This window comes from Camelina sativa, chromosome 11 (genome assembly GCF_000633955.1).
Source record: "Camelina sativa cultivar DH55 chromosome 11, Cs, whole genome shotgun sequence".
Lineage (NCBI taxonomy): Eukaryota > Viridiplantae > Streptophyta > Magnoliopsida > Brassicales > Brassicaceae > Camelina > Camelina sativa.
This window is the reverse complement of record NC_025695.1, coordinates 1320714-1334295: the sequence shown is the minus strand read 5'-3', so window position 1 is coordinate 1334295 and position 13582 is coordinate 1320714. Positions and strand designations below refer to the sequence as shown.

The following is a 13582-nucleotide window of genomic DNA, read 5'->3' as shown; positions in this document are numbered from 1 at the left end:
GGCAATTCCGGCGTTGAAGAGGAACTACTGGTCCATGGCGCTTCATCCATAGTCCATTGCACCTACTGATGAGGTCACCAGATCGAAATCAAGGGAGTTTGTGGCGAGGAGAAGCTTCAGCAGGACAATTCCGGTAAGAGCTCTACTGGCGGCGTGGCTTTGCGGTTAGAAGAAGGTAGTTCTCGGCGAGGAATGAGAAAGATACGGCGGTTAGATCTGAACGGCTGGAGACGCAGGAGGTTTTGTCACGGCCGGTGGTTTGACGGGGGAGGTCTACCGCCGGAAAGGCAAGGCTAAGCCACCGTCGATGGCTGTTTAGATCTACTCCCTACTGCTCTATCTCTATCAGACTGAACCATGGCTTCCGGATTGTTAGATCGGTTTCTTCTTCCTTCTCTTCACAACTCTACGGTGGCGGGATGGTGATGGTCCTGTGTCACTTTCTCTGTTTGACTCCCGTCTTCCTGGCTCGCCGGTGGTCCTGGGCCGACGAGTATCCGCAACTTCGTGGGAAGGCGGCTGCACTAAGGTTCTCCTTTGCAGATTAGGGTTTCTGGCTCATACCGGTTAGCTACCGGTTTAGTTTGATATATTTGGGTTAATTTTGGTCTTTGTTATCTGGTTTGGTTTGTTGTAATCGGACTGGGCTCTAAGGAGATAATTGTATGGGTGTATTCCGGAAATAGCCCATTAGACATATATGTTTATAAATTGAAAGCCTTTTAACAAAAAAAATATTTCATGTAAAAGCAGCTCGCGAAACTAGATCCACTAAAGGCTGCCTTTCAAAATCAAGGCCCAATAAGTTAAATGGGTACCAAATACTTCATGACCAAATTCCAAAATGGGCTTTTAGTATGCGTCTTACAGCATTTATCAGCTTTTTAACGTTTTCTCAAAAGCCGAAATTTATATGATAGATTGCAAAACGTTCGTTGAAATTTTTTCGCAGAAGTTATTGTAAGTTTGTAACAATAACAAGTAAATAACATTGCCAAACTTGGATGCACTTGGTAAAAGATGCAACCGGTAATTTATGGATATGAAAACTATTTTTTTCTCAGAGTCGTACTGTGATTTTAATTTTCTTTAAAAATAACAATTTTATAGGAAATTCATCGTTGTAATTAATTTATTTAACCCCACACGCAAAAAACTTTCTATATATATGAACCATAAATATGGATGCAGAATTTGAAGACCAGGTCTGTTTCTGGATAGAATTTAACAAATGATCCAACCTGTCCATCATAAATCAAATTATTGACTAAAATTTTTAACTTATCAATAACGCAGAATAGAAAATAAATCAATAAAAATTTGGATGGCTGTCATATTCAGTACATTCCGATTCAAACTATTGGCTATTTTTCTTTTGTTTTTATTACAATTAAAATAAAATATAAAGGGTAAAACCAGACACAAAGCCCTCTCTTTTGTCTCATTCTTATTGCTTTTTTCATGAAAAGCCAAAGCCAATATACAGTGTAAAGAAAAACTTAAGAAAAAATATATATATATATATATATATATTTTGAAGACAATTCAAAGGGGATCTTGCAGAGGTCATGAGAGGCATGTATCAGTAAAAGAGGCACCTTCCTAATTTACTAGTATTTTGGAGTTTTCTTCTACACATGTATGATTCATTTTTGTTATTGTAACCATAATATCGGATATATTAACACTGGAGAACGTACGGAAACCCGAATCAAAATGTTTATACTTAGAATGGATGATTTATAATTATATACTTAATAGACGTTATAAATATAATCAAAGCTGGTTTTGAACCTAGAAAGACTATAAACTGTCTAAAATTGCATAGTTATAAAACAAAAGATTATTGCTACAGAAATTAAATCGATTATTCTATATTTATACTTATTTACCGTTGAATATATATATATATATATGAAGTATATGAAATAGTGGTCCGAGGTAGATTATTTACTAGTACTAAACAAATCTTAATCCAATTAAAACAAATTTTTGGTTAGAGGTGACTGTCTTGGTCTTAGGAGTTTTTTTTTTTTTTGGACAAAGGTCTTAGGAGTATATAGGCTCAGGATTTCAACGCTGGCTTTGAGAAAAGAAAAATATCTAAATCTTTTAAATGTGTTTCATGTGTAACTAACTAGTTATCTAAAATTAGGAAACATATGACGATGAGAGACCTAAATTTTATGGGTTATATAAGAAAAAGTCAATACTGTAGTAAAATGTTTAAATCTTGGATCTACAAAAAGAAATCTTGAAACCCGGTATAGAGTTGAAGATCATACTATATAGATTGTTGCTTTGCAGTTTGCATGGCTTTTCTCCATTAGTTGGATATTTCTTTTTTGTTATAAATGATTTGGTTACCCTTTAGACAAAGGAGAGCGACTTCGTTAGCTTTATATATCCTCAGTGCCTTTTTGTCAATTTTTGCGTAAGAATATCTAACTAGTAAATTTTATTTTTAAGAAAATAAGAATCTCTGACTAAAGAGTTCCTTTCCAACGAAGACAAAAATTTGTTAAAATAAAAAAATTTAAATTAAAATAATGAATGCTTTTCAACGGGATGGAATAGCTATGACCTTTTTGCATGTACAGTATACGTAGGTGGCTTTATAGAGAAATACTCCTGTTTTTTTCTTACTATTTTTAATAATAATAGTATTTAATGTGAATGAATCTAATAGACTGATAGGAATAAATTGGTGTGTAGTGTATAGTATACCAGTAGAGATGAGATGACGCCAAAGGATGGATCCAATCCATGGTTAATGGATATGCAGAATAAAGAGAGAATGACATAAGGATTCAGATGTGACGTGACATATTGGCCTCGATTACTTGGACTATGACATTTCAGACCTACCATTTTTTTTTTTTTTTTTTTTTTTTTACAAATTTGATTAATTTATCCCCCAAAAAATCTGAATATAATAATAACTAAAATAAACATATAATTATATCAACATATTTTGTTTTTAGGTTAATCAAATACTATAATTTATCAACAATAGACTTAATTTTTTCTTTGTAATGAGAATGTTCCGTATTTCACGTTTGTTTAATTATGGTATCATGTTTTGTTGCCGTCATATAGGTTGTTAAGCTATTCTTTACTAGTGGTTTCACTTTCACCAGTAGTCCAGTAGTAAGTAGCCCAGCTACTAAAAAGTCTAACAAAGCATTACAGGTTTTGACATTAGTGTTGTGCAGACAGCTAGTAATCAGTTTTAGTTGAATCAATTAAATAACAATCCAGAGATTAGATTAGACCGGATATAAAAATAAAAGAGAGAGTTAAATCAATTGAATCAGTCCTTTGTAGTACAGTATTGTTTTGTAATTTTGAAAAAAGATAAAAATTATATACAATATGGGAAAAGGCCCAATGGGCTATTTATTTTTGTTCTTTAATTTTTTTTTTTTTTTTGATTCAAGCATGCGAATCGCAGCAAATTAAAGAAAAAAGAAGAAAGAAAAGAAAAAAGAGGGAGAGAGAGAGAGAGGGACATGCTCTGTTAAGTGGTCGCTGTCTTCACTCTCTAATCTTCCCCTCTGTGTTATTTTTGTTGGCAGTTGAAATTTTTGCTCTCTCTTCTCTCTGCCTCTGCCTCTCTCTGCATGCAAAATCTAATTTTAGATTTCGTGTTGGATTCTCTCTTCTTTAAATTCCCCAATCTACCCCTCTCATCAAACGTCAACGTTAGTCTCTCTCTCACGTACAAAAAAATTTATATTTATTGATATAAGATTTATTGTGAATTTTAATGATTTGTCTATTATTGTGTTTCTCCTTTCTCTTTCACCATACATGCAAAATCTCCTGCATTTCTGTCTCGTTCGGGTAATTATGTTCAATATTAGTGGTCCTAATTCCCCCCCCCCCTCCAATTTCTCAAATTATATCCTTTAGTGTTGTTGAACCAAAAATATATGTACATGTGTGTGTGTGTTTTAAGTTCAATAACTACTAAGTACTCACATTTGATTTATTTCGATATTTTGAATTTGGCGTTATTCATATCAATGAATTTTAAGCATTAATATATATACGCTGACATTACCAACCAAATGTTTCTGCTTTTATGGATAGTTCTATATGTTGCACTTGCTTATAGATACTAGATAAAACTGGTTTATTATTCATTTAAAACCCCGTAACCAAAACACACACACAAAAAAAAAGTGGACCACAATTGGCAGATCCCTCGTTTTGTTTTTGCTTTTGGTTAACAACTAGATCATTAAGATTCTGATATACTAAATGTTTATAAATACGAAATCTTTACTAATTTATAAACATTTTTTAAAACTATATATAATAAGTCGAGTTTGTTCAGTGTTCACTGTTCAGGAATAATCTCGTGTAGTCCTACTTGAACAAGAGGTCGATATACATTAACACGTGAATTTTTGGACGACCGTACAATCAAAGATATGGTATTGATCTTATACAAATTCGAGCAAGAGAATAGAATCCTAGATAAGGATGAAATCTAAGATATACATGTACAACTACAAGAGTCGAATATATATATTTCACTCACATATATAAATTTCAATTAAGTTTTAATATTCAAGACAGTTTAATTCTTTATTTTTATGGTCCCCATATTTATAGATTCGCCTAAGGTGATTCAATTTTCTGATTTCGTATCATTTATGAGAAATTGATATATGTAATTATATTTATAAAAAATCATTGAGATAATGCCATTATGTGTTAATTACCAAAATAAGACTGTAACGGACCGTTATAGAATAATAACGTTGTGTTGTTAAACCTATGTTAAGCGCCATTGCAATTAAAACATTCACCGCCCATGTAAATCATCAAGAGATTATTATTATTTTGCTTTTTTTTTTTGTGAACACCTTCAAGAGATTATGTTAATCTTACAAATTTCTTCTTCATTAGGGGTTTACAGTAAATGTTTAGAACAAAAATCTTGTATACGTTGTAGGGATAGAAATGTCACGTCAGCATGAAGCCAAGGACTCGTCTCTGACCTAAAGATATCTACAGCTGCTTCGCCTGTGAGTAGAGAGAAGAAATTGAATGATGATGAGAGATCTCATCAAGGCGTTTCACGTTTGCGTTCTTGTCGCGATTTTGGCGGTTGTTGACTTTTTCTATTATGTCGTTGTTTGACTAATTGTCAAGCTTTCTAATCAAGAAAACTATATTTCAAAAACAAAATTAAGAAAAAAAAGGAAAAAAAAAACTATTCTCGAAAAGACATAAATAAAACTGGAAATTAAAAATGGTATATATGTTTGGTGGAATTTATAATCATTACCAAAATCAAAGGAACGAGAGAGGGACCTCTTCGTGCATATGATTTCCCTCCTAAACAACTGCTCCCACTATCCTTTTTTACTTCCAACAAAATCATTCACACGAGATAATCTGTCTCGTGATCACTTTCATGCAAAATTAAACTTAATCTTTGGTAATGTTTGTCAAAATTATTGCTGGTTTTTTGGTGATACTATATGTACACATCGACAATCTTATCAATCATTGATCTCCTATTATACTTGCACCGCATAATCTTATCAAGAAACAGTGATTTTGTATTCTTAGTTGATCGTTATATATGTACTTATGTAATATCTTATCGAGAAACATGTAAGTTTTTTCGAAGAATATATAATAATAGAACAGCCGAAAATACAAAATAGAGTTGGCACTTCAGCATTATATTACCTTCTAGTCGAAGGAAATTTTGTTATGATATGCCTCGTGGGGAAAGAAAAATAATCAAGCCTAATATGCTCATTTAAAGGATATTTTAATGCTTTAATCATCAAGATAAAAGTTTGTTGCTTTTAAAGGTTACCACCGCTTAATTCATCATTAGGAGAATATTAACTTTGATCGAAATTCCCAAATACCCTCTTTACCCAAAAAGAATTTTAAATTAAAAAAAATCGAATGGAATTTAATCGTAAAATCGGTTAACCATATAGTTTTCCTTGGTGAACAAAATAACCTAATTTACACATTTATATACCTCCTCGATAAAAATTGTTATACAAGTCTTGATTTTAGTTTAAATTTCCTCTGCTGCGTGCTTGCAGGTATTTGACCAGCGACTATACATTGAAAGCAAAATATCCAGCAGGGATGAGAGAGCATGGTTCATCCCACATTCAATATCTTTGTGTTCGTTATTTTTGAAAAGAAATTTCTAACAGAGAAAAAAACATTTCCTGCTCTAATGGGAATATAATTGCAAAATCATATATATTTTTTTGTCCTCCTGTCTTGAAAATTTACCATATTTCAAAACTAATATTGATCAATTTTACTAAAATTAGTTCCAATTAAATAACTGCAAAAAAAAAAAAAAAGAAGAGATTTAAGTCAAAGTAATTAAAGATGGATGGGTGGTTTCTTCAGCAAAACGGCGCCGTAGAGATGTCTTATCCTACATTACAGCTGGTTGTGGCAGACATCATAGGGCCTACGTATATTTGAGCTTTACTGTACGTAAAGCTTTAACATATCTAGTTAGTTCTCACTGTACAAACAACAAAATCTGATTCATAACATATAATATATAAATACGAATATCATACGTTACGTATTGATAGCCTTTTCGCAAATTTCTAAACTAATCTATTAAGTATCTACCGTGAACAACAAAATAGTTTTGTAATCTTATCCCAAACCAAAATCTTTGAGTCGACTCGTGCATTGGGATCTAGTTCCTTCTTTTCACCCAAAAGAATCTCCTTACATCGACCGGTTAACGTAATTAGCACCACGTAATTATAATTTGTTGCTGAAGGTACAAACATGTCACATATATAGAGACAGCATCGTTTACACAAATAATGTGAGATGTATTTGCAAATCAAATATAAATACGAGCAGCGACCCACTTGGTTTAATATTTTTGGAAGATAACGAAATAAAAAGATGAATTCAAAGGATACAGAGCTATATATGTCGGGTCATTTAGAGCCGTGACCAAAAGTTTCGCTGTAATTTCTACGGTCGGTCATGAGAAATTTTGGACTTTTCTTATGGACTTCTGTATAGTTTTTGTCGGACTTTAGATCTGTATTCGTATCTCTCTTTCTTTTTATTCTAATAGTGAAACGTAAATTCACGATAAGAAAGACGTCTTTTATTTATATGTTTTAAATTTAATGTTATTGATTTTGGAAATGAGTCATACACAATGTTAAAGTTTAATGGTATCCAATTTAGAAAATGTTTGGAGAGTGCGTTCGAATGTCCTACCACCATATTGTACCAACTCGTATGGGTTTGTTATCTAGTAGTATATATATAGGTCTTTTTTTTCAGTGTCTTTATAATTTAACAACTCTAGCTTATTTTATAAATCTAAGATAAGTATCTCGAATTTTCTGATGTTTGAAACCCAAGATCTTTAAATGCTAAAGAATCTTGAATTAATGAGTTTATGGGTTAAATGATAGCTGAAAAAGTTATAAATGATTGCAATAGAATGGCATAACCATATCAATTACAATGAAAAAAAACAATATGTGGTAAAATCAAAACGTTAGAAGCAAACTCCTCAAGTGATAAATTTAAATATGCATAATTAATCACTAAAAGTTTCACTATATTTTTCTAGGGATAATTTGTTTCTCTTATAATCTCTTATCCCTATATAAGTAAACGAGAAGTACAAAATTGAATTCGGGTCGGGTCAAAAATATAAAAAAAATCCAAAATTAACAGTTGGATACTTGCAAATCGGATTATTTGTTGGGTATGGATATAAACCCGAAAATCAAAAACAATAACTAATTTTAAGGAATTAAATTTTAGACAATAATAATGAGCTAATATTTAGGAAAACCGTTTAATATTATTACCATAAAAATCATGTTATTAAATTCAAAATTGTATATATAATGTAAACATATTTAATTTGGTTATATTATTTGAGATATCTATGGAAACGAGATAATCGAAATTTATATTACCAAATCATCATTTATTTCAGATTTTTAGAATTTTCTAAACAAAACTGTGCTTATAAATTCAAATTACTACATATGGGAAAACACTTAATACTTAATATTACACATATATTCTAATTTTTTTTCTTAATTATAGCCGATGATAATAAATATGGCTTGCTCACAAAGATGGTTTTGATTCGAAATCAAAACTAACCTAATTATCTATGACCTCTATATATACTTCATCCGTTTCAAAATATAGGATGTTTTTTTAACTAAAACACGCAGATTAAGAAGTTTTTACTTTTAACAAGTTCAATCAATCAAAAACAATACTGCATAATATAAAATACTAAACTAATTTAAAAGTTGTATAGAAACTTGAAAACATCCTATATTATAAAACAAAAAATTTCTCTTAAACATCATATATTTTGAAACGGATGGAGTATAATTTTATTAGCAAACTATATATCACACATCTCCATTGTTTCTGATGAAAACCTTTGTACAGAACATCTCATTGTCAAGCCAAACAAATGCGTCATTGTTTATTTTCTGTTATAGGAACATTCATATTTCATGTCGTTTGTTTGTGAGTATACGAATTATGTAATCTGTTTTGTAGCTTATTCTCAAAAACGCAAACATATAATGATTGCCTGTTCAAGAAATTATGCTTTAATTTTTTGCCTAATTTTTTTTGTATGGTTTGTATTCGCATTTTAACTTTGTGCCACCATTTTATTATTTATCTTTTTTTTTTTCACATCCATTTTATTACTGATCTAAATCATATATATTTGAATAAAAAATTGGCAAACATGAATGACAACTGATATTATATTTTTCCATTCAACATCATATACAAGAGGAGATAATCAATACGTTCCATACGTATCAAAACGCTTGGCAAGCATGAATTCCAACTGATATTATATTTTTCTATAGTTTTTTTTTTCTTTAGCTTTTTTGTTTTTGTCTTTGACCATCTAAAGTCATGTATTAAACACATTCTTTATTTTTCTACATGTTTTGCCAGAAAAAAAAACAGTATTCCAATCGCAATCACTTATTAATCATAATATTTTGTATTATTTGTATTAAAATTTGAAAACTATACGGTTTACGGAATCATTTAAAGTAAAAAAAATTACCTCATTTGGATTACATAATATATTATAGGCTTTGTAACAATACTTTAAGAACAAAGAATGACCAAATATATATAATACTACATTATTAAAAAATGATCTGAAAATATAAGTTGATATATTTTTTGGATTGAAAATTCTGTTGTATTATAATCATGTGTTATAAGGATTTACAATATCTATAATATCCTAAAAATTTACTTCACAATATCATATTGTCAAAAAGTTAATCAGTTCTAACAATCTTATATATATACATATAGGATTTAGAATATAGGATTCTCTTTTACAAAAATGCACGGGTTGGTTTGCAAAACTCACAATAATATGGTAGAGTTTTTATTAATTGTTTACATATTTAAGTTAGGAATGATTTTTTTATGAATGCAATTTTTTACGGGTCCGTCAAAATATATTGTGAGTGTGTATCTTTTGCAAATGCTTATTTTTATGCATACAATTCTTTTAGTGGATTGGTCCATTAAAATATACATTGTGATGAGTGTGTATTTCTTACAAATATATATATACAAATCCAATATTTTACGAGTTGTTTTATAAAAAAGTATAATGTGATTATCTATTTTTTACGAATTGGTTTTGTCAAATATAAAATGTAAATGTGTATTATTATAAATGTATATTTTTATACTAATATAATTTTTTAGGGGTTGGTCCATAAAATATATGTTATGAATGTGTATTTTTACAAATGCAATATTCTATAATTTCTACTACAAATCATATTTAAATATATAAATATTTTCCCGCGCCCTTTAGGGCAGATGTAATTTGTAAAGAGATCTAGAACTGTTATATCTTACGAAAAAAGAAATTGTTCTCATTCAGATAATTTAATAATTTTATCTACTATCAAATCAACCAAAGTGTGTTTTTGCTGTCATTAGTTGTAATGTAACTCGTCACATAGCCATATAGTTTTTTAAGTTTGAAATGTTTCCAAAGACTTTACAAAAAACAATACTTATAATAAAAAAGTAATGTGGAATTTGTAGGGCTAAAAGCGAAAAATAAAAAAAATAGAAATAAAACAAAAATAAAAGTAAAGAAACGTCTTTCTCAATAAGAACACAGATCCCAACGGATTCAAACAGCAAAATTGTGCTTTGCTCTTCTTCTCTTATAATATCCTCTCTCGAAAACCCTCTCTACTACTACTATATCCTGAAGCCCACTTCCTTTGCTTTCTCTTCCGTTACAAAGAAAAAACAAAACTTTGAAAAAAAAATGGTGTGTTCGTTGTGTATCCAATGATTGGGTTTTAGCTTACTACTTCGAGAGATTATAAAAACAGAAAAAAAGAGAAAGAGAGCGAAGTTATATTATAGAAAGAAGAGAGAACATGAAGTCTTTTTTGTGATAATGATGAGAATAATCATAGCAATACGACTAATTTGTTAGGGTTCTCATTGTCTTCGAATATGATGAAAATGGGAGGAAGAGGAGGTGGAGAAGCTATCTACTCATCTACAACTTCGTCAGCTGCAACTTCTTCTTCTTCTGTTCCACCGCAGCTTGTCGTTGGTGATAACAGTAACAACTACGGTGTTTGCTATGGATCTAACTCAACTGGTGAAATTTATTCTCACATGTCTGTGATGCCACTCAGATCTGACGGTTCTCTTTGCTTAATGGAAGCTCTCAACAGATCTTCTCACTCAAGCCATCATCAAGGTTAGTAGTAATGTTCTTTTATTTTACTTAAGTGTTGATGTTTGTGTCTTGTTTGATGGGAACATGTTTGGTTTTAAGGATTTATTTATTTTTAACTAAGGACATTTCTGGTTTTTTTTTTTTTTTTAGATTCATCTCCAAAGATGGAGGATTTCTTTGGGACCCATCATCATAACAACACAAGTCACAAAGAAGCCATGGATCTTAGCTTAGATAGTTTATTCTACAACACCACTCATGAGCCAAACACAGCTACAAACTTTCAAGAGTTCTTTAGCTTCCCTCAAACCAGAAACCACCATGAGGGAGAAACAAGAAATTACGAAAATGACCCTGGTTTGACTCATGGAGGGTCTTTTAATGTAGGGGTATATGGGGAATTTCAACAGTCACTGAGCTTATCCATGAGCCCTGGGTCACAATCTAGTTGCATCACTGGCTCTCACCACCACCACCAGAACCAACAAAACCACCACCAGATCTCTGAAGCTCTTGTTGATACCAGTGTTGGGTTCGAGTCGACGACAATGGCGGTTGCCTCGAAGAAGAGGGGACAAGAGGAAGTTGTAGTTGTTGGTCAGAAACCCATTGTTCATAGAAAATCTATTGATACCTTTGGACAACGAACTTCTCAATACCGAGGCGTTACAAGGTCTTTTTTTAATATTTTTATAATAATAAATTTATTTGACTTTGGTTAGTAATGTTTTCATGTACTTATATTCGATGGTTTTAATCGTGTTATACAGACACAGATGGACTGGTAGATATGAAGCTCATCTATGGGACAATAGTTTCAAGAAAGAAGGTCACAGCAGAAAAGGAAGACAAGGTTTATAGTGCTTTTTTATTTTTATTATAATATAATTATTTTTAAGGTAAAGATGGAAACATTTTATAAGATTTTATTATCTAACGTATTACTGACATTTTTTTTTTTTCTTTCTCTATGTGTGATTATGATTCGATGATCTTCATCTCAGTTTATCTTGGTAAGTACAACACTTCAATCTTCATGGATTCATTATTTCCCCCCTCAAATTTCTCGGGAAAATAATGATGGATTTTGACTGCTTTTTGTTTTGTTTTGTTTGATTGAATCTTTTTTTAGGAGGTTATGATATGGAGGAGAAAGCTGCTCGAGCATATGATCTTGCTGCACTCAAGTACTGGGGTCCCTCTACTCACACCAATTTCTCTGTAAATCATTTTTTTGCTCTTCCTTTTAATTCTTTTTTCCCCCTTACTTCGTGTTATCTCTTTGACTTTGATGTATTTTTAATTTTAAAATACGTTAATTTTTTTTAAAAGGTGGAGAATTATCAGAAAGAGATTGATGACATGAAGAACATGACTAGACAAGAATATGTTGCGCATTTGAGAAGGAAGAGCAGTGGTTTCTCTAGGGGTGCTTCTATCTACAGAGGAGTCACTAGGTCTTTTACATTACCTTTATTTAAACTTTATAATATATAGATTATTAAGTTCCTTGAAATAATTTTGACTTTGTGTGTCTCTTATTATAGACATCACCAGCATGGAAGGTGGCAAGCTCGGATTGGTAGAGTTGCCGGAAACAAAGATCTCTACCTCGGAACTTTTGGTAATACATACTTGCCGAAGATTTTGATTGATAACATATACTTTTTATATTGCTTGTGTCTCACGGGATCTTTTTGACTCTATTAGGAACTCAAGAAGAAGCTGCAGAAGCCTACGATGTAGCAGCAATAAAGTTCCGTGGCACAAACGCTGTGACTAACTTTGATATCACGAGGTACGATGTTGAGCGCATAATGTCTAGTAACACACTTCTGTCTGGAGAGTTGGCTCGAAGGAACAACAACAGTGTTGTCGTCTGCAACAATGATGACCAAACCGCTCTAACCGCTGTTTTGGACGGTGGTTCTAAAGCGAGCAGTCCCGAGAGAGTTTTGAGTTTTCCGGCCATATTTGCGTTGCCTCAAGTTGGTCCGAAGATGTTCGGAGCAAACGTTGTCGGGAATATGAGTCCTTGGTCTTCAAACCCTAACGCTGAGCTTAAGACCGTTGCTCTTAGTTTGCCTCAGATGCCTGTTTTCGCTGCTTGGGCTGATTCTTGATTGAATCTAAATGACTAACTCTGGTTTCCTTGGTTTAGTTTGACAAGTGTTTCGGTTTATCTCCGGTTTTACCCGGTTTGGATTAAAATTCGGTTTAGTTTCATCGGTCGGTATAAATAGTATTTGCTTAGGAGCGGTATATGTTTCTTTTGAGTAGTATTCATGTGAAACAGAATGAATCTCTCTATAACATATGATTTTAATGAAACTCCTTTGCTACTCCTTCGCCTTTCTTTACACATATTCATACGTTGGAACGACATGAAATGATTATTACTTAATATAAACTATGCGAGAACTAATATGGTTATTCAGGAAACACGAACATATTAAGTAAATGATTATGATGGCTTTGATAGTTTTGGCAATTGATTAGAATGTTAATAATCTCTATAAAGGATATGGTAAAGAAAATATATAAAGGGAATGTGCATGGAGTTGAAATGACCCATAACTAATAATTAGGTTTCTTGTCACTTTATTTTTTTTTTATGTATGCCTTTGATACATTGTTCTTTTAAGTACACGGAAATAATAATAAGATGAATGGTAAAATATGAAATGTCTCTCCAATAATGCGATTTTGCTTTATTGACCATATCGTGCCACAACAATCCAACATACCTTCACCACCTCATTTCTAAATTCTCTCCTTTTGTCTCTTTTTCACACCCCACCG

The 13582-nt window shown here is 31.7% G+C and overlaps 1 protein-coding gene across 1 annotated transcript; it reads left to right on the top strand.

Moving 5' to 3' along the window:
* On the top strand, positions 10216-13095 carry LOC104720987 (AP2-like ethylene-responsive transcription factor ANT). The gene is made up of 8 exons (XM_010438887.2): positions 10216-10801; positions 10931-11453; positions 11551-11633; positions 11785-11793; positions 11913-12001; positions 12113-12237; positions 12328-12404; positions 12491-13095. The coding sequence occupies exons 1-8, from the start codon at positions 10549-10551 to the stop codon at positions 12901-12903; spliced, it is 1572 nt and encodes a 523-aa protein (XP_010437189.1). The 5' UTR covers positions 10216-10548; the 3' UTR covers positions 12904-13095.

Coding starts and splice junctions, on each gene's coding strand:
- LOC104720987 (XM_010438887.2), top strand. CDS start 10,549: ATGATGAAAATGGGAGGAAGAGGAGGTGGAGAAGCTATCTACTCATCT. Junction 10,802..10,930: donor TCACTCAAGCCATCATCAAG/GTTAGTAGTAAT, acceptor TTTTTTTTTTAG/ATTCATCTCCAAAGATGGAG. Junction 12,002..12,112: donor CTACTCACACCAATTTCTCT/GTAAATCATTTT, acceptor TTTTTTTAAAAG/GTGGAGAATTATCAGAAAGA.